Source organism: Lipophrys pholis, assembly GCF_963383615.2.
Source record: "Lipophrys pholis genome assembly, chromosome: 1".
NCBI lineage: Eukaryota > Metazoa > Chordata > Actinopteri > Blenniiformes > Blenniidae > Lipophrys > Lipophrys pholis.
The window spans coordinates 51,919,883-51,941,514 of NC_137635.1; the positions used below are offsets into that span (position 1 = coordinate 51,919,883).

At 42.6% G+C, this 21,632-nt stretch overlaps 2 protein-coding genes across 8 annotated transcripts; one reads left to right on the plus strand and one right to left on the minus strand.

Annotated features, from left to right (window-relative positions):
- Positions 1 to 5,659: 5,659 nt before the first annotated feature.
- psma8 (proteasome 20S subunit alpha 8) lies at positions 5,660 to 9,602 on the minus strand. The gene is made up of 7 exons (XM_080476801.1): positions 9,385 to 9,602; positions 8,195 to 8,321; positions 7,967 to 8,091; positions 7,745 to 7,867; positions 7,535 to 7,654; positions 6,410 to 6,472; positions 5,660 to 6,336 (listed from the first exon to the last, which is right to left on the minus strand). Exons 1-7 carry the CDS (start codon positions 9,484 to 9,486, stop codon positions 6,241 to 6,243), a joined length of 756 nt encoding a protein of 251 aa, XP_080332927.1. The 5' UTR covers positions 9,487 to 9,602; the 3' UTR covers positions 5,660 to 6,240.
- A 580-nt stretch (positions 9,603 to 10,182) lies between these two features.
- ss18 (SS18 subunit of BAF chromatin remodeling complex) lies at positions 10,183 to 21,041 on the plus strand. 7 transcript variants are annotated; one of them, XM_080475907.1, is made up of 11 exons: positions 10,183 to 10,338; positions 10,791 to 10,867; positions 10,975 to 11,059; positions 14,519 to 14,675; positions 15,003 to 15,233; positions 15,528 to 15,698; positions 16,040 to 16,117; positions 17,646 to 17,768; positions 19,712 to 19,842; positions 20,146 to 20,208; positions 20,913 to 21,041. In XM_080475907.1, exons 1-10 carry the CDS (start codon positions 10,270 to 10,272, stop codon positions 20,161 to 20,163), a joined length of 1,140 nt encoding a protein of 379 aa, XP_080332033.1. In that variant the 5' UTR covers positions 10,183 to 10,269; the 3' UTR covers positions 20,164 to 20,208; positions 20,913 to 21,041. The 7 variants fall into 7 exon arrangements, with proteins under 7 accessions (XP_080332033.1, XP_080332032.1, XP_080332035.1 ...); XM_080475906.1 differs by lacking the exon at positions 20,146 to 20,208; XM_080475909.1 differs by lacking the exon at positions 16,040 to 16,117.
- Positions 21,042 to 21,632: the final 591 nt, after the last annotated feature.

Below are 21,632 nucleotides of genomic sequence, written 5' to 3' on the forward strand. Positions count from 1 at the left end.
GTAAAATGATATTCAAACAAAAATGTCCCTGGAGCGAAAAAAAAAAAAAGTTAAAAGAGAACATTAAAAAAGAAAACATATTTGGATCACTTATGGATGTGTAAGCCAGTGCACCGGTATACCCAAACTTTCCTTCATACTGCTGCAGAGGCCTGCAGGGCAGGAGTGGTGGTGGTGGTGGTGGTGGGCGGGGAGGCAAATCTGCTTTACACAAATAGTGTATGTGTGTAACTGTCGACATGTGACAAGCAGAAAAGGGACAGTGTTGAGAGCGTAGCCTTTTATGACCCAACACACTTTGACAGCTTGGCCATCGCTGCAGGACACGAGCAATGTTGCTTTTTCATCTGACAATTTTTAAGCAGAAACAAGTCTCTCCCTGGATTGTTCACAGGGAGCCTTTGTAGCCGTGTGTTAAAGGGAAAGAGAGGAGGGGGAAAAAGAGAGAAAGAAAACATGTCAGTGGGCAGCAGATTCTGCTCACTGTTAGCTAGGGGAGTCATACTGTCAATCTGTAGGAGCCAGAGTGAGAGAAAGTGTAAGTGATATGATAGGAGCTGCTTTTATGCAACACTGCCCTCTGCTGGAGGAGGGAGTCGATGGCAGCTGGATGTCTGAGGGGCCTCAGTCATCCAGGTCAAAGTAAGGCCACTGTCTCGTGAGGGCAGCGAGGCTTGGTTGAAGCGCCCAGCATGTTTCACCTTCACTCCGGGGTTCAGCTGACCAGAACTGTGGTCGTGTGGCTCATCAGCCCTTTTGTAGCGGCTCCGCAAAGCTTTCAGTCTTCTATTTGAGGCAGGGCTGTCACAGCACAATTTTAGTTCAGGGGCCACATAAAGTCCAGTTTCATTATGTGTGGGCCGAACCGATAAAATAGCGCCAAGATAACCATTGAATTTAAACATTAAAGTTGAAATGTAAAGCCGCTGAGTTTCCGTGATTAAAATGTCTATTTTTTTTGTAAAACTGAACAACTAAAAATGACTACGACGTCAACATAAAGTCAATTTCAATGATACTTTCTGGTGAAAAAAACTTCTCTAATTTTTTGCACATTATTCTTGTTTTGAGCAGCCGGATGGCGAGCTTTCATGGTCTCATTTCCAATATCAACAAAACAGGGTTTTTGGGGGGGGGTTGCCTGTTGCGGACCGGTTATGGCCAACAGGTCTTATGTTTGACATCCCTGATTTAATTAAGGTGACAAATGTAATATTTATTGAAAAGAAAGCTCAACAGTGTTAACGACAATACGTTCCCCCCTATGATGTCAGTGTTGAGTTTCCTAACCCACCCACTTAGTAAGTTAACCGTTGATAAGTTTGCCTGTATTGTTGATATGTGGGGAGAAATGAGAACTTGATGTTTAAAACGCTAAACTAATGGAAATGGAAATCAGTGCTAAAATAGTCAAATTTAATGTTAAAAATAACATTGCTGAAATTGCTAATATGGCTGCAGAGATTCCAACTGCTAATCATTAATCAACTGGTTTGGATCGTTTGCAGGTTGTCCCAGAGGACAGAAAGGAGACCAGATGTCCAGGGTGGCTGAGGCTCTTTAAAACGACAGTCCCCATCGTGGAGTCTGGGACTTTCTTTGTGATTTGGGTCACAGGAATTGGCGTAATTAGATTCCCTCGTCAAAAACCAGGCTGAAGGCTGCTGCTCTCACATGAAGGTCAGAGAGGGCGCGTCTGCATGAGTTTGGCTCGACTGTAAAGTTTTGGCCAATAGGTGATCTGAGAGAGATCCACCGTAGCGGCTGAAGATGTCGTCGTACTTTTGTCTCCTCGCTGCATTGCACTCGCATCGATGACGGCGTCCCACGCGTGTCCAGGTGTTCCGGCCTTGAGGCGGAGTTGTTTCCGCCTCGCAGAGCAGCAGGATTTGAAGTGTGCCGGCATGCGACGTGTCTCCAAGACGGAGCCATTCAGTCAGTCTTTACAGAGGACTAATGTAACCCCGGCTCCCTCGGGGATGAAAGTGTCTGTGTGCCTCTACCCTTGAAGCACTCAGCTTATTTGGACCTAAGGACATTTTGCACTGAGAAATTTTAAACATCCCAGGAGGGGCACACTTTGAAATATGGCCACAGGGTGGCACATTAGAATGACAAAAAAAAAATAAAATGGAGCTCCCTTAAAGTGAAATGTGACTTTTTAAATCAGCGAGAGCTCAAAATAGGGTCAGACTGTTCACGTTAGATTCAACCAAATAATTAAATCAGATCCGAACAGGGTGTGTGTGTGTGTGTGTGTGTGTGTGTGTTATATTACCCACAACATGAGAACACACTTTGCCTAAAGTGTAAGTGCATGATAGATGGAGAGATAAAAAGATCCGCTCAAAAAAAAGAAGAAGAAATCTGTTATGCGTTCATATTATTAATACTATGTTTTCTGTGAATGCACGATTGGTCCGCTGTGTGTGTGTGTGTGTGTGTGTGTGTGTGTGTGTGTGTGTGTGTGTGTGTGTGTGTGTGTGTGTGTGTGTGTGTGTGTGTGTGTGTGTGTGTGTGTGTGTGTGTGTGTGTGTGTGTGTGTGTGTGAGAGAGAGAGAGTGTGTGAGTGTGCATACAAACATGGCAGCGCCGACTGCCCGCAGCAGTGTGCATTCTTGCTCGGAGAGTACATGTCCTCGGGCCTTGTTCCTCCGTCAATGACCTCTGGTGAAGCCATTATTTTCTGCATTAATGATGAGCAGCAGCCAGCGATGAGAGAGATGGACTTTATCCTCGGGCACAGTAGAGCTGATTATGGGCAACAACAATGCCAGCTCAAAAAAAGAAAAAAAAAGAAAGAAAGAAAAGAAAAGAAAAGAGAGAAAACTCTTCCCACAAGCAGTTCAAAAGACTACAAGCCTGAGCAGCAGCACAAAATAAGCTGCTCTGGCTTTATTGACAAGATGGATCAGATAACCTCAGTAGCTGGAGGATGACACACAATAAACTTTATTAAAGTTTACCTATGGCTTGTGTTGTTAACGGCCCGAGTTTCACCAAACAACTTCAGATGCACAATGTTCTGCAAAATACAGAGGACTACTGGTGAACTAGTGATGGTCATGGGAGTATAAAGTTACTAGTTACTTGGAAAGGTACAGTACATCTTGCTTTACTTGTGATGACTTGGATCATTCAAAGTTTAGCTCCATCAGTTAGGGGGAATCAGATGCTCTGTAATCTGGATGTTAGGTGGAGTTACATAAATTAGAGGGAGGAAAATGCTATAATCTGAATGTAATGAAATTACAACCGTTAGTGGAGGAAAATGCTCTATAAACTGGAGTTAGTGGGAGGAAGATACTCTATAATCTCGATGTTAGGGGGAGGAAGATACTCTATAATCTCGATGTTAGGGGGAGGAAGATACTCTATAATCTGGATGTTAGTGGGAGGAAGATGCTCTATAATGTGGATGTTAGTGGGAGGAAGATGCTCTTTCTATTATCTGGATGTTAGTGGGAGATGTTTCTATAATATGGATGTTCGTGGGAGGAAGATGCTCTATTGCAGTTCTGCAAGTACTATATTTGTGTCCACCAAAAGTAAGGATTTACCCAGTGACAGAACATAAATTTTAAAGAAGGAAAACTCGACATCGTTCAGAAAACTGTCAAAATGTATCAATTTATACTCAAGTAATCTAAACATTGCCACTGACATACAATATGTGGATTAAGAGCCATTTGAAGCTTTTCATCACAAGGTCATCGGAGGCCGTTGAAGTTGGAGGCGTGCATGAGTCTGTGATTAAGAAAGCGATCGTCCTCCAGTAAACAGGAGTTCGGTGAAACGGCAACACTGGAGATGAAAGCGAGCGACGGCAGCTCTTTGATCCTTCAACAACTTCATTTCACTAATCAGTTGGCGGCGCGTTCCTGCTGAATGTGATGCTGCTGCCCTTAACTGGCCATTTTAAATTCTGCTATTTCCAACACTGGAAATACATTAGCGGGGAGGCAATTAGGTGCGGGGACGGAACGGCTGCGGGTGAGTCCTCGCAGGCCTCCGTCATTACGGCGGTCCCCGGGATTTAATGACGTGTACGGGAGCGGGTATCAAGAGGCTTAATTGATCAGCCCAAAACACAAAACCCATAAAGACTCACAAACAAGACAAAGTGCAATCGCTCCAGTCGAGCCAGCCGGGGCACCCACTCAGGAAATCCTGGCTCGGGGAGATGACTCTAAATGAAGGACTTTACCATTCACCATTATGTCTTTGGTAGGAGTCAGAGGGAACCCCCGGGGCTCTTCAGCACAGCACGGCGCAACTTTTCAAAGGGCTCCAGATTAAAGTCACTGAAAGTTCCCACTGGGGTCTGAGGCCAGGATCCCATTAAGCAGCCCTACCACACCGCCGGCCATAATTGTGTCGTTGAGAATTCAGAGCAGCGGTTGCTTGATAAGCGAATTTAGGGTGAAATAAAAAAAAAAAAAAAAAAAGAAAGAAAAGAGGAGAGAGGCAAAGGGGGGGGGGGTCTCATTGGGCCTCTATTAGACACTTCATTCGCTCATCACTAATTTGTTTTAAATGACTGAGGGAAAGGTGAGCGCTTTATAAAGCAATCCGACTTACCTTTTTTTTTTTTTTAAACACGCCCTCCCGTTTCCAGGTCTCTGGGAGTGATGAATGATAAACATTCCACTTCGCAGCCACACACTCTGCGAGCTGCCAGTAGTGTTTTAAACTGTAGTTATCCTCCAACTCGGAGCTCGCTTTCGCAGCGGAATAATCGATAGAAGGAGCTGAAAGTCTTCTCGCCGCCTCTAAAGTCCCTCCAGCATCACCAGTAATGACAGTTTTACTTGGAAATTTTTTCAGCGGGGAACAACATGATGCAGTTGAGAGAATTCGGTGCAGATGAGAGGATTGGCGGGTTTATATGGTGGTGCAGTGCAGTGGTTTCCTGAAGAACTTTCAGATTCCGTCGAAGAAAGGCTACCCCCCCACCCCACCCCCACAGTGAAGCAAAACACTGGCAAACACTGACCTCATGAAGATATCAAAGCTCTGTTCTCCATTCTTCTTGTTCAAAAAGCCTATTTTGACGACTTCCCAGGTGATCTTGATCTTCCTCATAGCGACACAGACCTTCAGCGTCGCTGTAGTTGATCGCACACTCCATTTAATTCCAATCCAGGTCTCTTTGATATCTGATTTGGGAGGCCACATAGCATGTATGAGAGGTTTCTAATCTATTTCATAATCTTCATTGATTGAGCCAATCAGAAATCAAACCCTATATTGTGTCATGGGCCTCCAACGTAGGCCCTTTGACTCGTCCCACAATTCGGCAGCTCTGCTCTGGCACCATGAGAGGAAGTACTTCCTCCTCTTCCCAAGATGGGCATGTGTGGGCGGAGCCAGTCCAGCTCACACAGACACAGCAGATTCTGAATAGCAGCTCCTATGATCCAATATTCAAATGGAGGGTAAAATCAAGGAAAAGTTGGATTTGGGGCAATAAACTTTGCAACGTCTCTGGATCAATGAGACCCACATGTCAACGATCAGTTACACCAGCTGAAGACAGGACGCTTCATTCGTTTCTGATGAACGTTTGACACGACTTTGAGAAATGCTCCAGGAGCATCAAGGAGGTCAAACAGGGTCCAGGGAAATACCAGCAACAACCCAAACCCAGACTCAGAGATGTTTGTACTTAAACCGATAGAAAGAAGCTTTAATCCGTGCAACATGTTGCAAAAAAATCAAAACAATCTAATAAATGCAGAATATATGCGTAAAACATGAAACGATGCGTAGAAGGAAAATGTGGTTCAAAAACTTCAGAGTCCACGGAGACGCGATGCTGCAGGTAGAAAGACAGATGATAATCCATTTAGTATGAAAGACCATTTAAATCCGCTTTTTGTAGAAAAATCAGCCCACTTTTATTGACTTTTTGAGTTTCATTTGGATTCTCACCGCCAAGTACAGTTTATTTCAAACGTTTGAGGTTCATCACCATCAGAGTTGGTGAATGATTAAAAAAAAATAATAATAAAATTGTAAGCAAAGTTTCAGATCTGAACCCTAACTCCACATCTGTGTGTGTTTACAATCAAATCAACAGCTGGAAGTGTAAGAAAATACGTCAATCGGAGCAACGTGAATCAGTATAAAGTCAGGATTCAGATCTTCACAATGACACGAATGAGCAAAACCTAATATCTGAAACCGAGTATGTTGATGTCTTCCAAGTGCAATAAAGCCCAAATTTACTAAACTGCTTCAAGTGGATTTCTTCTGCTTCTTCTTCTCTGCCTCCTCCTCCTTTTCCTTCTCGATTTCAGCCACCAGAGTCTCGATCTCCTTGGACTCCAAAATCTGAGACGAAACACGCCGTTGTTAACTGGCGCTCTGACCGCAGCTCGGCGGGTCCAGCTGGAGTCGTTCTTACCTTCAGTGGTTGATTCCGTCTGATGACAGCGAGCTCGATGTTTTTCCCCCCGGACTGGACCACCTGCCAACGACAAATTGATCAATCAGGATCACATAAGAAAATCTTGAACCAGTTTAATTCCGACAGAAAATAATCTCTGGTCTGCAGAAAAAAAAAATTGTTATTATTAAATTTCCCAAACATACTGTTCAATCAAATGTATATATTTTAATAGATTAGATCAGGAGTCTTTTTTTTTCCCCCCCACCAAATAGAATGTGTCTGGAGACACAAAAATGGTAGTTATCTGAATTGTGCAACAAACAAACCATTAAACAAAAGTGTCAATTTACATTAATTTTGAGTATTTCTTTCTTTTTTGCTTTTGTACCCAATTTTAGCCATTTTTCCTAACATTTTTTTAGTTTGCCATTTCTGCTTTTTATAGCCACTGTTCATTTCCAATTGGTTGGAACAGTTTTCGCTATATTAGCCGTCGAAACCTTTTTTTTGGCTGTCTTTTTTTGGAGAGTAGTTTTGGCTATTATATTAATTTTTTTAGTCATTCTGACCATTTTAGCTGTTTATAGGCAGGGGAGTGGACCATTTTTAAAAACTAATGTGGTAAACACATCAAATAAAAATGAAAGCAAAGTGTATATTTAGATAAGAGGTTTAAGAAAGCTTCAGCTGTGAGCAACTCTAGAGCGGCAGGTTACAGACGCCATTAAGAGACTGACTGAAGAAACACTTTTAGTCACAGACTCGTAATATAGACACAGATACAAGGGACGACAACATGTATACACACTCACAGCAATTACATACGATAGTATATGCGATATAAAAATATCTATACTGAATGCAATAGCCTTAAGATAGGATAAAGGTAATAAATTATATAAGATAGGATGTTTACAAAAGTGGAAAATGGACAAAATAAGTCACAATATTTTCCACATAAAAATCACAATAAATTGTAAGGTGACTCAACTTGTTTCTTTATTCTGCAGCCAATAGAAATGTTTGGTTGAGCTCCTAAGACCCACCCCCTTTTTGGAAATATTGGTGCCACTCTGATGTCACTTCATGGAGAATGTTGACATCTGGAATTTATTGACAAACGCGTCCATGTGATCTCACCTCCAGCAAAGCCTTGATGGCCAGCTTGATGGTTTCGTTGTCCCCGGCGATGGCTTCATCTGTGTAATTTTTCTCCAGGAACTCTCGCACGGTTTTGGCGCTCCGACCGATCGCGTTAGCCTTGGTGAGGAAAGAAAAGACGAATCTAAAACAAATCGAACATTTTGAAGGAATCTCACATAAGGTCAGGTGAACTGAAAAGGCGCCGACCTTCCAGGCGTGGTACGTTCCTGACGGGTCTGTCTGATACAGCCTGGGAGTCCCGTCGTAATCGAAGCCCACGATCAGAGCAGAGATGCCAAAAGGCCTGCGTCCGTTGCTTTGAGTATAGCGCTACGAAAACAATCAGGTTTGCAAACTTCATGTCAGTACTTGTTACAATATAAAACCAAAACAGGAAGCGTCTGTCATTGAAATAAAGCCGTTTCTGACCTGTTTCAGTGTGGCGATGTAGCGTGTGATGTATTCCACTGTGACGGGGTCCTCCACTGTTAGCCTGTGGCTCTGACACTCAACCCGAGCTCTGTTTATCACGATACGAGCATCCGCCGTCAGACCTGGGAAATACCATTCAAACAACAAATATCGGGATTAGATAGACTGCGCCTGTTTCAAAGAAAACTAAAGTCGGTGAAAACGGATATAGTTTGTTAGATTTACCTGCAAAAGCCATGCAGACGTGCTCGTCGAGCGCACAGATCTTGCGGACGGTTCGCTCCTCCTGTAACTTTGCCACAGACTTCTTCTCCACACCGAGGACAACGATGTCTTTACCTCTGATTCCCACCTGCAGTGAAGAAAAACAAACAAATCAAAAGGTCATTTCTGATTATCAACTACACAAACAAAACTGAAGGACAATTCTTGCTTCAAAGATTTTCTTACTCCACAAATAGTAATTTTAAGATAATAGATTCTGTGCAAAAAGTGTACTTTGATTCATCTTAGGCTTCAAGTTAAATTCGTAGCTGCAATTTTATTTTGCTGAGAAACAGTCAGTTAGAATGTGGCCCTCTGGTAGAGAGGACAGCAGTGTCTGGTCCTTTCCATGGTTAAGTTGTCCATGTCAACATCACAATGTTGGTTCCAGTTGAAATAAATTATTTGCATGTATGCAATGACTGAAGACACCTTCTGATCAACACCAACAGTTGAGAAAACGATAAGAAATCTACTTGTATGTGTAATCTTGTTTTTACTTTTCCTTCTTAAATGTAGTCATGAATTTTTATTTATTTTATTAATTTCCACTCGTTTGCTGATGTCTTTATTATTGTTCTACAATCTTACTCACATATTGTCGAAATTTCTTATTGTCCTTGTTTATGCATTATTTTTTATTAATCTAAACCTGTTCCTGTTTGATGGCTATCTGGGATGGGGACAATGTCTTAATTAGTTTAAATAAAAAAAGAACGTTTCACAGCTATTTACAGCGATTGCAAACACAAATTACAGTGCTGGTTATGTTAAATTTAGTTTAAAGTATTAAGAAAGAAGCTAAAAGCGAAAACAACAAGTTATATGGTGGTTTACTTAGAATTTGACGACGATATTAATAATTATTCGGAGTGAAACTGAAAGTGGTGTAACAGTGACACAGCGACTAAGTGTTTGCTAACGGCATCCGCCTCTTCATGTGGCCCATTTAAGATATATTTTCTTTCCAACATTGACACTCTAAAAAGTTTATAAAGTCACAACACAGTCCTGAATGTGTTGGCTTGAGTTTGAAGGGATAGATTATCTAAAAACCCGAAGTATTGACAGCGACTGTTAGCCGCTAGCAGGGTTAGCACAGGCAGCGTCCATGTTGCTAACGTTAGCGATAGTTTCATTTAAAGACTCACCGCTGTGGAGCCTTTCTTCACGGCTTCCTGTGCATACTCCACTTGGAACAGATGGCCATCAGGAGAGAAGACAGTGATCGCTCTGTCGTATCTGGCCGCCATCGCACAATAATACACGAAAAATTACAAGAAACGAGAGGAGCCGCGGCCAAATGATTCAGCCAGTTAGCTTAGCACGGGAGGGAGACTGCCCATGCGCGGTGAACTCTGAACTGGGCGATACCAAAAGTCGATAGTTCCACTGGGAAAGTTGCTTTTAAAACTCACAATACACACATGAATCATTTGTGCGAAACATGTGTATTTTATATTCCTATGTTCAATATTTTTTGGTGTTAAATACTAAGTCTCATTCACATTCACAGCTGGTATTCTGGCATGTAAAGAGGGCGCAATAAAGGCAAATCCAAATTCATACAACTGATGAAATTTACATTTAAATACATATTAGGAATGTCTGCTATATTTATATCTGTGTAAATGTGACGTTATTACACTTTTATGTTGGTTTATTTCACATTTTTCATAATGTCATAGCATTTTGGATTCGCTCTGGACTGTTCCACTTTACAAAGAATTAGGTGAAACTGAAATTGAATTAAGACAAGAACCTAGGTTCCGAAAACATTTAGTCAATGTTTAGCATTGTAGTATAGTTTTCAGAAAGTATAATTTAATATTTCATATCCCGCTTGTATTTAAATAAATTATTTTAATTTGATAAGCGTTTAGATGCAATGTAGCCCCCCCTGAAACGGACCGTCACATTACGAAACTGCACCGTATTCTGAACTGTTTGATCCGAGTTGTGCCGATTTGTTCACTTGTGCTAAGCCACTTTTCACTTTTATGCTGTAGCTCACTTCAGTGTCTCGTAATATCACCATGTCGGTGGCGTTTGCTCCCCACAGGCAGCGCGGGAAGGGCGACATAACGCCCGCCGGGATACAAAAGGTAATTCATCTTTTTCTTTTTTTCTTTTTTCTTTTGAGCGCGTCGCAGAATGGAGGCTGTGGTACCCTGCTAGCCGCGGAGCTAATCCCGTGTAGCATCCGAGTCGCGAGTGCAACTCGGGAACAAAGATTGAGGGCCAAAGCGCGGTGAATACGAACTCCTCCAGCCTCGGGACGCGGTGTGCACACCCACACCTCCCCGCTTCTCCCCCGAACCAACCCTCAAATCCAATTTACACGAACGAAGGCCTGCGGTTTTGTTAGCAGGGGAGACAGCTAAAGCTAACGTCTTTTGTTAGCCAGAAAACGCACACTCACATTAAATACAAATTAACCTCATATTGTTTTTCTTTTTGTAATCACCACCAACAAGAAAATTAAAGACCACCTCTGATTACTCAACGGGCTCAATTTGAATGTATTCACCCTCTGCTTGTGTCTGCTTTTTTGCAGTTACTCGATGAAAACAACCAGCTCATCCAGTGTATCATGGATTTCCAGAGTAAAGGCAAAACAGCAGAGTGTTCACAGTAAGTCAGGCTTTATGTCCGTTTACATTACATTTATAATTGATTCAAACACTGCATGCTTGTGTGTGTGTGTGTGTGTGTGTGCGTGTGTGTGTGTGTGTCCTCAGGTATCAACAGATGCTCCACAGAAATTTAGTGTACCTGGCCACGATAGCAGACTCCAATCAAAACATGCAGTCTCTCCTCCCTGCTGTGAGTATCCTGTTCTGCACTATCTGTATGAATGTATCTCAGCATCATTGATTGCAGTTTTTGTATAGGAATAATAAAACGTTGTGCCTATGTAGATAGTTTCCCTGCTTTTCCATGTTTTGTTTCCATCTATCCCATCAAAGCAAGTTAATTTTCTTGCAGACGCAATTCGCAGAGCTTTACAAGGAAATAAAGGAAGTACTTTAAAGCAAGGCAATTCCAAAATCGCAGGAGATTAAGAGTGGGAAATACGTTAAGACCCCGTTTAGACGGGAATGTTTTCAAGCGAAGATACTAAACGTTTTGGATGTACGTTTACACGACAACGCTGCTCATCTCGTAAATGAGAAGGAATCACAACATTTTGGAAACGCTTGCTCTCTGTGCCCATGTGCACGGTGGAAACATTGATAGTGTGCATGCGCACTATGGCCATAGTAAATGGTTCTTGGACTATGGCGCCCTCCAGAGTGTCACGACTCCCAGTCTATATTCTCCTGGGGCTTGGTAATTTTGTAGTGGAAAGTTACCTGGAATAGCAATCTAACTTGGTCGTCTCTCCGTATGAATACTTGTACTCACCATTGTTAATGTTTAGCTTATTGTCCTCTTGTGTGCATGCTTTCATTACAGAAACAAACAGCACACACTCACGACCAAACATGACAACTACATCATTTGCCAGCATTTCTTCTGTTTTCATAGAAGCGTTGTCGTGTAAATGTGACGCTTTTCTGCAACAAAAACACAAAACAATGTCTTTTCACTTAAAACACTGTCACGTCAGGCAGTGCGCCTAAACTTTTTTTGCACCACAGACCCATTTCAAGCAATATGATTATTCTGCGGACCGGCAGGACGTTGTATGAAAAGGCCTTAGTGAGGGTTAACAACACTGACGGAGTTAAGCACAGGAAAGAAGCACTGACAGAAGTGAAGCGTGTTACTTAGACTGACCCATGAGACTGATGTAATTCTTATTTTCAAAACAAAACTATATTCACTCGTTGTGGCCCAGTACCAAATGATCCACAGACCGGTACTGGTCCTTTGCCCCTCTTTGTAAGACAGGGCCTAAAACAAAGCAAGTAAGAAAGGCATTTAAAAAAGAAATTAAAATGATAAGCGTCATTTAAAAAGTTAAATCTGTCCTTTGCAAGTAAAGTTTTAAGGCCTGATTTTAAAAGTGTCTCAGGACGTTTGTGCCACAGATGAGGAGCATAAACCTCTTCCCGAGGACCTCAGACATCTGAAGGTTTAATATTCTACGTGTAAATCTATATTTAGGCCCGAAACCATTCAAAGCTTTATAGACAAAGACATAGGATTTTGAAGTCGATCTTTTGACAAACACACAGGTAGTCAGTGCAGACAAAGTCTCTCCTGTGGCAAAAGTTTCAAAGTTTATTGTGATATGCACATCAGAGAAACATGTTTCTACTCTACTATGTAATTCTTTCCCTGAAATCAATGCAAAATGGTTAATAATATGTACAATACGTAAACAAAGGTAGTGCAAAATTAGGAAAATAAACTTCTCTATATCAAAAAAATAAGTAAGCGACATGAAAATCAATTATGTCCCAAAGCTGTGTTATTGGGGTAGCGTGTGTGAGACCTGTCAGCTGATCAGGAGTCTGACGGTCCTGCATTTCATTACTTGATCATAATATATCATCATGCATTGCCTCGTCATGGTCTCCCACTACCAAATGCAGAGAGAAAATATTAGGCTGTTCAACTCGCAAGCTTAATTACCTGCTCATTGTAATCATGCTCTAATTTCGGCTGATCAGCTTTGCTATTAGAGTGGAAGTGTTCCTCTCCAGCAGATGTGGTTTTGTCAACTCGGCATCAACATTTCACTGCAGCAATACAACTGCAGTTGATCCTCCTCAAGTCACTTTTTATTTGTTAAAGCTAGACACTAATGTTTCATCAATAAAATGTCGTGGCTGATGAGTTCACCTGTCAGTTTTTTGCGAAGTTTGATCAAATGACCATTCATGCATATTGAACACATTGAATTTAGATTCATTTAGTAATTATTACAGTTTAAAATTCTAAACTGAAATGTCCTTGTTTGTCCACTAGAAACCCTCAGAGATCCAAGCTGCATTTCTCTGATTGTTGTACATAGTTTAACAAGAACTACTTTTCTTATTTTGTCCAGGAATTATTTAAGTCAAAAGTTTTCGAGCTCCTCTGATAAGTGTTTTATAAATAATTTTTATAAAACTGTCAGTTTGTAGGTTTTATTCAACGTCAGCATTTAAAATTATTGATGAAATGACAGATGATTGGTCTAATAGAAATTCAATTTGAATAAACGGTGTATTATTATTAGTTTTTCATTCTATTTATAATACAGTTATAAACTCCTGTAAAAGTTCAGACTATCTTATAGTTTTATAATATTTAGCAGCTTTTCATAGTTTTAGAAACAAATTCAGCGAACTCGGAAAATTTAATCAATTAGATCCTATACATATAACACATTACTGTATGATACCTCTTTATGTGAGTTTTTATATTTAATGTAGACTTATTGTTGTTTTTTAAATAATCTGAAACAACAATAAAAGTATTTATTTGTAGAACAAAAACAAAGATTTTCTGGACGATTTTAGAAATGAAACACCAAATAAGTTGTCTGATATGAATAATGTAATTTAATATATGAACATGTTCCATTAGTTATTGTTTGTTATGTAGAAGGTTCAATGACCTTTACTACTTTTGTTGGAGCTTTTTCAAGTGTGCAGTAATGAACAAACTGACATCCTCGGTTAGTGAAATTAGTTTTTTCAGGCTTTAATCGATGGCTCACACAAGTTGACTGTTAAAACATAGTATTGCTTTTCATGGATGCACCAGCAGCATGAGCATGTTTAATCCATTCAAACTAGAATATGGCACAAATTTCCTGTAATTCTAGATTTATTTTAGATTAAGTATAAACTGAAAATTTCAAGCATTGTTTTTTTTTTTTTTATTCTTTTTAGTTATGGCTTTAAAATCATGAAAATGATAAATAGGCCATGTCAAAATATTATAGTCTTTAACATATTCTATATTTTTCAAACTTGCAGTGTTCATTATAAGGATTAAAGTTTGTAACCTTGTAGTTTATATGTTAGTGCACAGAAAACAATAACTTTAAACATTTTTGGAACTTGTAGTGTCACTAAACCTCCGGTGCACTGTGATTCTGTGGAGGAATCAAACTAATGAAATCCTGGAGTAAGAAAAGTTGCAATAAGACTATTTATATGACTTCAGCTAGAATTATATAAACTTTATCGGTCAGGTATAAGATTTAAAGTGTGAGGATGAGTTTCGGCCTGCTGCCTCTTTCTCTCGGTTCGGTTCTGCCGTTGTGTCATCAGGTTGTATTTCCGAATGATTCCCGGCAATTTTTCTTGTTCTCGTACTCAGATGTTATTTTTGTGTCTGCAGCCGCCCACTCAGAACATGCCCATGGGCCCCGGCGGGATGAACCAGAGTGGTCCCCCCCCTCAGCCCCCCCACGGTCACAGCATGCCCTCTGAGGGGATGGTCAGCGCCGGCCCTCCAGCTCCACACATGCCGAACCAGATGAATGGGCAGATGCCTGGTGAGTGTGTGTCAGCCCTCCCACCCTCACCCATCTTCCTCTCTTCTCTCCTCCAGTTTCTGTCTCGCTCTGGTTGCCTAGCAACAGTGAGGCCGAGAGGGAGGTCGCTGCTGAAGGATGCAGGCGGTTGTTAGCGGCGGTCTCAGCCTCGCTCTGCGTCTATTGAAGTTTCACTCTTTACGTGTGAATGCATTTGCAGGGTTACCTTTGGATTTATTAAAATTCCATCAATGCCAACTTCAAATATCTAAAATGGAGATTCCCTGTGCATGTTAAATAATTCTGCTTCTGAAATATCTGGAATGTTCCCCCGCCGCTGTTTTCCAGGCCCTAATCACATGCCCATGCAAGGTCCCGGTCCAGGCCCCAACCAGCCCCCCAACATGCCCAGCGGCTCCATGAACATGCCCCCCAGCAGCCACGGTACCATGGGTGGGTACAATCACGCCGTGCCGTCCTCTCAGGGCATACCAGCGCAGAGCCAAATGAACATGACCCAGGGCCAGCCCTTGGGGAACTACGGCCCGCGTCCCAACATGAACATGCAGCCCAATCAAGGTAGAATATCACTTTTGTTTTTCAGGGGTTTCACTTGGTTGTGTTGGTTCCTAACCCTCTGTGAGATCAAGGTGATTTGATTTATTCAAATGTTTGACATTTTAAGCCAAAATGGGCATGTCGGGTCACTCCATAGAGATATCAGAGCACGCTCATTTGGAAATTGGTGAAATGAGTCCATAACTGAAGAAATAGAAATGTGTCTCCAGGAATCCCAATTAAGCTCTCGAGAGGAAACTCTGTGCCCTTTCTCTAGTCCAATTTGAGAGATGTTGCTTTGTTGGTGTGCCGCAGGACCCATGATGCACCAGCAACCCCCCTCGCAGCAGTATAACATGCCCCCTGGTGGCGCCGCGCAGCACTACCAAGGGCAGCAGAATCCCATGGGCATGATGGGCCAGGTGAACCAGGGGAACCACGTGATGGGACAGAGGCCCATGCCGCCCTACAGGCCTCCACAGCAAGGTACGCCTCCTCCGTGTGCGACACTTGTGTGTGCAAGTCGCGAGTGTTGGTCTTTTCCTCCTCAGTAACCCTCCCTCCATCCCTCCCTAATGCCTTTCTGCCTCCTCTTCCTCTCAGTTTCCTCTTGTTTCCACCTCCGTAGCCCACAGACATCTTGATGAGTAAAGATGTGCCCTAAAGCCTCCAGCCGCTCTAAAAACTTTAGTCAAGTGACCGAGAGAAAAACTCTCTAACAAGAATCAGCAGCAAGGAATCCATCCTCTCTACTCTCCCCCCTCACACAAGCGACCCAACAACACCTTGAATCTACTTGTGTGTATGTTGTGTGTATGTGTATGTAGGACCCCCTCAGCAGTACCCAGGGCAGGAAGACTACTATGGGGACCAGTACAGTCACGCAGGACAGGGAGCCTCAGAAGGTAGGAGAACACCTCCAGTCGCTTGGAGAAAACAACAAAAAAAACAAAAACCCAGGAGCCGTGTTAACACACAAATGATGTCAAGAGACTGTGACCCAGCCAACAACAACAGCAACAAAATATCAGTTTCTTCATTATTTTCTGGGAAAGTCGAGGCCAATTTGAACTCTTGACGAACAAACCAGAGGTGCAACGTTTTGTAAAAGTCAGGAGCTCCCCAGTTTTGTGACGCCGCCTCCCTTTGGAGTCGCATGTTAGCGTGAATGATTAGTCAGGAGTCCGAAGCCTTGGGTCTGAGCCGTGAAGCCTGCACCAAATTTGCATTCATCGTTCACATTCACATTTAAAAAAATTAAATAAAATAAAATAAATCCATTCAGTAACTGCATGACATGAAACCGAGTCCCTCTCGTTATTAATTAACAGCCTTTGTGCTCCCACAGTCGATAATATGAACATTTAGTCGCATCATTAGGAACCGCAGATTGTCTTTATGTTGCCGTATGAAAAAGATGCTGTTGCGGAGAGATCAGACTGAACTACAACCTCTTTCTCTTTCTTTGTCCAATTAACATTTATCTTTTTTGTTTTGTTTTTTTCCTTTCACTGACTACACTATTTTCCTTTGACCTCTCATACACAACTCTTTTAACTCCCCTCCTCGACAAAAAACTTGAATTATTATTAATCTGTGACCACGGAGGAGTCCCTGAACTCCTCGGAGAGCGTTTTATTTTGATGTGGGATGTTGAATTGTTCCTGATGCTGATGTAGGTCACCGTGTGTGTATTTCCAGTTTACAACAGCGACATTATAACTGGGTGTTAATGGGCCCCGAGAGAGTTCCTCACAATATCATTATGATGGCAGTGATCTTTGCTCGTGCCTCCAGTCTGCGTGTGGCATCGCTTTGTCCTTTACGCATTAACTCAGGTAGATTATGATGCCGTTACCGTCCAGGTGTGAAGGTCAGAACGTGTGAATCAAAATTTAAAGACCCCATGTAATGAAATAAACATTTACCTTTATTTTCTCGTGTTTCTAAGAGTGACTTGCTCATTAATCTGCATTGTAATGATTTAAAAAGCAAAAAAATAACTTCAGCAGATTCGCCGTTTCTGTTCCCGTAAAACGTTTTCGAAGGTCTGATGACTTGGTCGACACGAGCGTGCGTGTCCTAATCTTCAGCCAATAGATTTCTTTGAGTTTCTCAGCCCTGTTGCAAGGCAATGTAACCGCCACTCGCTTTGAGAAGTTTTCATGCAATTACCAGTGAGACTGTTTCACCAAACCTCATTTCACAAGGTCTTTAACTCTCATTAGAACGTCCTATAAATAGATTTTATTCTTCACTGCTAACTCGTAGTGGAAGTTTGTTTTGAAGGAGTCACACCAGGTCAGATAGAAGCAGTTGCGCCAGCTTGTCGCGTCCGTGTGTTTGTGTGTGTGTGTTTGTGTTTGTGCGTGTGTACTGCTGTGGTGCAGCCGCCATGTGGCTCACATGTCCTGCTGTCACCCTCCCTTAAAGGTAATGCCCAGTACGGCCAGCAGCAGGAAGCGTACCAGCAGGGCCCCCCGCAGCAGCAGGGCTACCCCCCCCAGCAGCAGTACCCGGGTCAGCAGGGCTACCCGCCGCAGCAGCAGGGCTACGGTGAGTCTCCTTCTCTTTAATCCCGGCCCCTGGAGGAGGCGCCGCCTGCCTCAGCTGTAACTGCGCCAAGCGCGTGTCAAGACATCGTCCAAGAGCCGGGAATTAAAGGACCACCTTAATGAACGGTCCGGGGATTGGAGCTCCGGCAGAAGAGACGTTCAATCAACGGTGACGGCGACTGGCACGGCATTAGCATTTCTCCCGGTGCTTCGGTTTGATATTTACACCTCGCTCCTCTGAGGGCGCGGCAGAGCACACGGCGTCTCCGCGCCGTAAAGTCGTCTTCAAATGGAACGAGTTTGCAGAATCTCTCGGAACCGGAGGAAAAACTTGTGTAAAAGTTTGATCTTTATTACAGATTCTTCACACGCGTTCTGCACTTAATGACCTTTATCTTCTCACATGAATTCCTTAAGACTGAAACCATTTAGTTCAGAAAACTGTTTGTCTGGCGATTTAGGTGTAGTTCCTGGAGTTCCCGAGGCGGCGGCTTCTTTCTTTCTTCTCTTTTCTTTTTTTTTTCTTTTTTCCTGGATCTTTCCATCAGTCCTCCTCAGTCTGAGCCAGAGCTCGTGTTAGTAATGAGCTGGAGAGAGCGGCAGAGGCTGTGAGGTGAGATCCATCTGGCACGTACACATGCTCGCTCTCTCAGGCCCCCACAAGGTTATGCTCAACAGCATCAGGCATTATGAGCGCCTAACGATGCTGCGTGGGCCTCATTTGACTTCAGCCCCAGTCAGGCTTTGCTCGGTCCTTCACAGCGTCGGCAGAGATAACTGCGGTGTACGGGGGCCGATGAAGTGATTTCTCTCTCTGTCTCTCTCTCTCTCTCTCTGTCTCTCTCTCCCTCTCTCTCTCTCTCTTTTTAATGAAACTTGCTCCTCTAATGAAGACCAACAGAATCTCCTTGATGTCTCCTTGCATTAGAGAAACTCCTGCCTGGCTCCAGCCTGACTCACTTCCTCTCATTCATTACTGAGTCAGGCAGCCTTAAACAAATGTGTCTGACATGTGCTGCTTTTTCTTTCTTTTTTCAGAAGCGACGGTAAACTAACGGGGATTTCCCAAAGTTCTCACTGTAATGAGCTCAACTTGGAGCTCTTAGTGTTTAAGCTCCTTCTCACACAGGAGATATTAAATATTCTCTGCTTGTACGTATTTACTCTGATAATTCTTTTTTTTTTTTTTTGGCCATAATCTACCTTAATCTCTGGACTATAGGTCACATCTGCTCTGTTTCTGTTCTCTGTTGCACATTTTTGTCGGTACGTTTTTCCTTTTGGCGACATTTTCCCTGCAGTCATGGAGGTTTTTCTGTTTTACTGTAGCAGCTTTCTGTTGTCAAGGTGCAAACACCTCAGAGAAGCTTTATTCTATAAAATATGGTACTCTTCGATTCAAGAAAAAAAAAAAGTTAATAGCAGCTAGGTTGTACTGACCAGTTGTAGTTAAAATATACAGTTAAAGAAATAAAAATCCCCTCATGCATATTCAAAAAAGGGCCCGAATTAAGTAAATCAAGTAAAAAGGGAAAACATTGTGTTTTGAGTGCATTTCAGATATCTCCGCTGGCCTGCCTGTCCTTTTTTTTTTATTCATTTATTTTACTACTGCTTAAAAGCATTTATTTCTTTATTTATTTTTTTATTTATTCCTTCTGTAAACTAAATGGTTTACTGCCTCTCAATATAAACGGTATACGTTTGACTTCATGGTTGATAATTGTGCTAAACGTTGTTATTAATCTCAGAACATTTTCTCCGTAGCACCATTTCAGGCTTTGATGCCAACGCTACTGAGTGAGGCAACGTGACCATCGCCATGTGAGAGCTGGGAATGATCCGGACGGACGTGTTTATTTTAGAAAATGCGATGATTGGAGACTTTAAAAAGTCGCCTGTGTCCTTCAACGATGAACTCACCCCGAGCTCTCCCCCCCGCAGGTCCCACTCAAAGTGCCCCGGGACAGTATCCGAACTACCCGCAGGGGCAGGGGCAGCAGTACGGGGGCTACCGCCCCCCTCAGCCCGGACCCCCGCAGGCCCAGCAGCAGCGCCCGTACGGCTACGACCAGGTGAGTATGGCATGAATACTGAAGGCTGCCAGCAGAGTGTTTGTACATATGAGCTTAGTGTGTGGTAGAGTTGAGTAACTACGCTGTGTATTCTGTGTAGGTAAAACTTGTTGTGCATGCCGTCCTCCGAGTGGGCGCTTTAAATGTGTTCCTCCCAGAAGAGCTAGCACTGTTATGTACTTGTTAAGAGTCTGGATCCAGTGAAATATGAGGGCTGCTGGTGTTTTGAAGGGACCTGTGTTTCCTGTGGTCTGATGTGGGGACCACAGCTCCACTTTGATATCTTTATCTTTGAATATTCAGGGGCACATGAGGAAATAAAGACCCGGGGATTTGAACCCCTGACTAGCTCTGTAAGAAGCAAAGGTAATGGTTGCTGTGAAGACCTCAACGTCCAATCTAGACGCTTGACCACCTAGACTTAATTTGCATTTGTTATGTTCCTTCTGTCTCTCTTTTTGTCTCTTATCTTTTTCTCCATCTATTTATTTTTTATTTTTTTCCTCAGTTTTCTTTTTTTTTTTTTTTTTTATTTCTTTCTGTTTCTTTAGTTTTCTCTACTCCTTGTTTTTTGATAATAACCAGGGGTCGAACTGTAGAGTCACGAGGTCCAGAGACACGGCATGTTGACACGCTCCCACACGCCATTGAACTCCTCCCCTCCAACACGGCACAAAGCGCCAGCAAATTATCTGAGACACAGAACTTCGACCCCTGTTTAGGAATGCATCAAACCGTGCTCACACCGAATAGCATCCACCATCTTTGTTTATTTAAGAAAAAAAAAGTATTTATTTTGTTTGACTACTATGAAGGATTTATCCTCCTCAGCCATGCTGCTGCCCAAACCTGAGGTATCCAGCTACAATTTACAGCTCACAAGTTGTGCGGCCATGCTGCCACCTGCTGGTCAACACCAGTCAGTGCAGGCATTAATCATGGTTTGCAGTATATGGTTGAAACCACAGATGTTTGTTTGCACCCTGTTGAGATTTGTGATGCTGTGTGTGTGTGTTTTGTCTTGTGTTGGGAAGGTCACTAACGGGACGCTGTCACACGTCTCTCCACAGGGCCAGTATGGAAATTACCAGCAATGAGAGATGGTCACTGCATTCATCCCAACAGCTCAAGCTCTGATCTCTGTCCGAGCTTTGACCTCTGCTCCGCTCTAAAAGCAGATCCTCTCGGACTCAAAACAATCGGGCTACATGTCCCCCCCCCCCCCCCCCCCCCCCCCCCCCCCATCATGAGCGTCGGCATCATAATGTCAGCGTCCATGAGTCACGTTCTGGTCCAGTACGTCTCAAAGCAGCAATGCCTTAAAATAAAATAAAGAAAATGGGGTGGGGTGGGGATAATAGAACTTGCCTTATAAATTTTAGCATTGCAGATTGTGAAGTGAAATTTGGGATAATAGAAAATCTTAAAAAAAAAACAAAAAAAAAAACTGTACAGTTTGAACCTGCTTCAGGTGCATTGTTTCTCTCTCCTTCAGCTCCCTGATCACAAGAAGCAATAATGCCAGCAGAGTAGGGGTGGGAAGGGTGGGGGTAATTGTTTTAGGGGCTTTAAAAGGTGAAGTAATGCACCAGGTGAACTTCCAGCTAGGCCATGGTACACGTCTTGATGTATGTGATGATGTAAAAATCTATTTTATGCTTTTTAGATCGAGCTAACTTTGTATAAGACATGAGGAAACTAGTACTAAAGCTGTGTGGTTTATTTCATGAAGTGTCTGTGTCAATGTTTTTTTTGTTTGTCTGTCTGTTTGTTTGTTTGTTTTTAAATGC

Bases quoted from the DNA above. Each gene is read 5' to 3' on its own strand.
- ss18 (XM_080475906.1), top strand. From the start codon at position 10,270: ATGTCGGTGGCGTTTGCTCCCCACAGGCAGCGCGGGAAGGGCGACATA. The intron at 16,118-17,645 runs GTAGGAGAACAC...CCTCCCTTAAAG, and splicing joins AGGACAGGGAGCCTCAGAAG to GTAATGCCCAGTACGGCCAG. The intron at 17,769-19,711 runs GTGAGTCTCCTT...TCCCCCCCGCAG, and splicing joins GCCGCAGCAGCAGGGCTACG to GTCCCACTCAAAGTGCCCCG.
- psma8 (XM_080476801.1), bottom strand. From the start codon at position 9,486: ATGGCGGCCAGATACGACAGAGCGATCACTGTCTTCTCTCCTGATGGC. The intron at 8,092-8,194 runs GTAAATCTAACA...GGTATTTCCCAG, and splicing joins CGTCTGCATGGCTTTTGCAG to GTCTGACGGCGGATGCTCGT. The intron at 7,655-7,744 runs GTCGGCGCCTTT...TTCCTCACCAAG, and splicing joins GAACGTACCACGCCTGGAAG to GCTAACGCGATCGGTCGGAG.